General features: G+C 40.5%; 1 protein-coding gene across 3 annotated transcripts in view; it reads left to right on the top strand.

Moving 5' to 3' along the window:
• BZW2 (basic leucine zipper and W2 domains 2) overlaps positions 1-3,487 on the top strand; it is a 33,456-nt gene that overhangs the window by 20,321 nt on the left and 9,648 nt on the right. The window contains exon 8 of one of the 3 annotated variants that reach the window (XM_009994944.1): positions 469-615. In XM_009994944.1, the coding sequence (XP_009993246.1) occupies positions 469-615 (147 nt within the window). Of the gene's footprint in view, positions 1-438; positions 616-3,487 lie in introns of all 3 variants that reach the window. The other 2 variants (XM_009994945.1, XM_009994943.1) reach the window with 2 other exon arrangements.

Here is a 3,487-nt window from a genome sequence, read left to right on the forward strand (position 1 = left end):
GTTTTATTTTAACAACCTTCTTATATAATCATAGTCAAAGACTTAAATCAACAATAGGTGCAGAGTAACATATATGAGGAGGCCACAGATTCCCTCTTTTTATCTTTAAATTATTTTAATTTATTCATAAGTTCTCTCCGTGCTTAAGACTAAAGCAACAAAACTTTCTCTGGATTTGCAAGTGCAGCTGACTGTGGGGTGCTGAGTTTTTTTGTTCAGTTATACTTGATGAGAATGTGTATTTCATTTTAACTGCATTACCTGTTAGTTTGGAGGGGAGGGACTAAACTTGTAGTCAAATAATAGTAATGTTACTAATTAAAAACATGATAGATGCTTCCTTTTTATTATTCTTGCTTTCATTTTGTTTCTTATTACTTCTATACCCTGGTGTTACTTGTAAATGATTGCAAATATTTGGCATGTCAGCATTGTTTCAGGTTGACAGCAGTTTATTTCTTGCTCCAGATAGTGCTTTATGTAAAAGAGGAAATGAAAAGAAATGAGCTGCCTGAGCCAGCAGTGATTGGTCTCCTATGGACCTGTGTCATGAATGCTGTGGAATGGAACAAGAAAGAAGAGCTGGTTGCAGAGCAAGCCCTCAAACATCTAAAGGTGTGTACATGGGTGAAGTAGGAAAAGGTTGTATTGATAATTAACAGAATACATTCTGCAGCCATTAAGCTTTTACCTGTTTAAATCCAGGTGATTTAGAGTTTTGAGGGCTGACACTAAACACACCAAGCATTGTGTGTAGTCCCTCCTCCTTTAGGTCAAATGAATGCACATAGCGCAGAGAACCAGGGCAAACAGAGATGGTCACAGCCTGACTGCCTCTGCCTTGTGCTTTCTCATTGCACCAGATCCTGAGAGTCTCCTTGCCTTGGGGAAAACACTAAGCAAATGCTAAGACTCAGCTCTGTTCAGATCTGACTAGTAAGCCTGCAGGAGCTGCCTTTGCAATGTCTTTACCAGAAGCAAAGAAGTTTTTGGAACATGGTGAGGCAGCACCTATGCTGACTTTACACGGGGCTGGTTAGATCCAGGCAGGACTGCTGAGCTCAGAATCTGTGAAATGGTTGTTGTTAATGTCAACTGTGGGAGCTGGATACTCAATGACTTGTCTGCTAATGAGTCAGGAGCTGTATGGTGTGATCTCTCTGATCCAGGTACTGTCCTTGTGGATGAGAGACATGAGTGCATAGAAAGATGGGCTGTAGTTTGCAAAGTGATTGCAGTATCACAGTTGTGTGTTGGTACAAAAACTCTTATGACCTTGCAGTGGAAAAAAACCCCAAAACCTTAAAAAAAAGGCAGAGGCATTGTAGCAATTGTTACGGTTAGTAGTCCTTATCCAAGTCTGAAGGAATCATGCAATGCAAGACACTTAATGAAGAACAAAGGCAGAGGGGCTTTTCAGCAGAATTAGTGTTTTTAAACTGGTAAAGACAATACTCCCAAATAGCCAGGGCTGCATAGATTTTCCCTAGGGCAGAAGCAATCTGTACTTCATTCTTTATGGTAAAATGGATCTTAAGCTTGATCTGAATTCCTTTCTTCTTCATGTCTGGATGCCCCTCTATACTTGGAGTTCCCACATTGGTTTATCTCCTACTACTGCTGTCCTTTCATCTGAATTTGCTTTCCCATTCAGTCATCCTAGAAATGTAGTTGCTTGGCATCTTGTATAGTCTTTGATGGTAAAATGGAATGCCTTGAAGTCTTCTCAAGTGACACAAATAGCAGTAGAAAGACAAGATAGTTTCCAGAGGGAGGAGAGACATTGTTTTTCTTGTTCTTTTGATGTAAAAACTGATCATATCTCTTTGAGTGGTAACAGAGTATCCATTGAGATTTATTGTCTAGTACTGCAAGGCAAATTAACAAACACTTTTTGGAATATTTGAACTGGAAAACAGGAACATAACTGGCTTTATGAATATTGTTGACTGGATGCTTAGTCCTATGCATCTCACTGACTCAAGCTATCAACTGTGTATGTAACCCCACTAAATAAGGCAAGGCATGTTGTCTATATAAGAAAGGCATCTTTGTGGGTGCCTCCACTGTCTAAAAATAGAGGACAAATTTGTATGGCATATTTACTCTTTGCACTTACCTGTAAGATTTTAATAGAAGCAGCAGACATAGAAATTCAGACTTTGTTAGCTGTTTCTTTATATTTCAGTGTTCAAAAATTATTAGTGTTTGTTTCTCATCCTTCTTGTATGGATAGGTAGAGACAGATCTTGGATTCCTCCCTTTGTGTTCTTATCTGACCCAATGCATGAGCCCAACTCCAGAAATCAGATTAATGCTGTTAGTGTGGTGCAGAGCCTGGTTCCTGTGTGTCAGCATGCCCTGAAACTATCATGGAGTTTTCCCCTGGTGGCATGAGTCAGGATGCATATAAATACATACTTGATGTGGGACATGCTGAACCTAGTTTACAGTTTTTAACAAGCTTTACTGGATGGGTGGCTTCCTAATGGAGATGGTGGGTGTCGTAAAAGCCCATAATGGAGTCATAAACCAAATGCTACATTTGCCATCAGCTTGGCAGGACTGGCAGGACCTGAACTCAGGAGGAGAGAGGGCAAGCTGTTAAACCCTGAATCTTACTGGATAAGCTCTTCATTGTCCCTGTAACCTCACTATGACATTTGGGCCCTGGGCCACTGCCAGTGCAGAGAAGAGACATTCCCTGTGGGTGGGGAGAATCCTCCAGACAGTTCACACTGCAGGCAGGGGTGTGGTGTGAGCTTTGTGGCACTGCAGCTGCTGATCTGCTGCTACCTAACCAGAGGCAAATGGAAGACAATGCCACTGAGCTCAGCCAGCAATGAGAGGAGGCTAATTTTACAGTTCCTTAATTGATTAGATGCTTGTGAAACTTAAAATTGTAAGTCTGTACCAGTTGAGGAGTGAGACAGGAATGCAGAAGGGAGTCAGTCACATCTGGCAAAATGAAGGTATCTTACTTCTAAACTGAAAAGATGTTTGGTTTTGCTTTTTTTAATAAATTACATAAAGCTTACAGCTGCACTTCACAAACTTGTGGTTGGGAGTGGGTTTTACTGATAGTATTACATGAACTGCAGTGCATATTGCCCCACTTCCCTGCAACTTGCCTACCTACCAGCTGCTTGCTTCAAGAGAAAAAGAGGGAGTCTTGTTACCCAAAGCCTGCAGAAATTTTGCAGTGCTTTTACCAAAACAGTAACTAAAGATGTGGCTATACCTGACAGAAGGAAAAAAACTCAATCTCTGGTGTTAGCTACAGCTAGTAATTTCTCATAGTTACTTTGTAAGGAAGTTTCTTCCAAAAGCAGTAATACTGTCTGCTGTCTAGCTGCTCTTGTGACAGTTGCTGTGTGATTTCTTGCTCTCTCTTTCTGTAAATTAATAGCTGATAATTATTTTGCAAAGCTAAGAGGAAAGGAAATTGGAGAGATACTGATATAAACACTAGTTTTTGAGGAAAGAG

Source organism: Chaetura pelagica, unplaced genomic scaffold (assembly GCF_000747805.2).
Source record: "Chaetura pelagica isolate M959 unplaced genomic scaffold, ChaPel_1.0 scaffold12, whole genome shotgun sequence".
NCBI lineage: Eukaryota > Metazoa > Chordata > Aves > Apodiformes > Apodidae > Chaetura > Chaetura pelagica.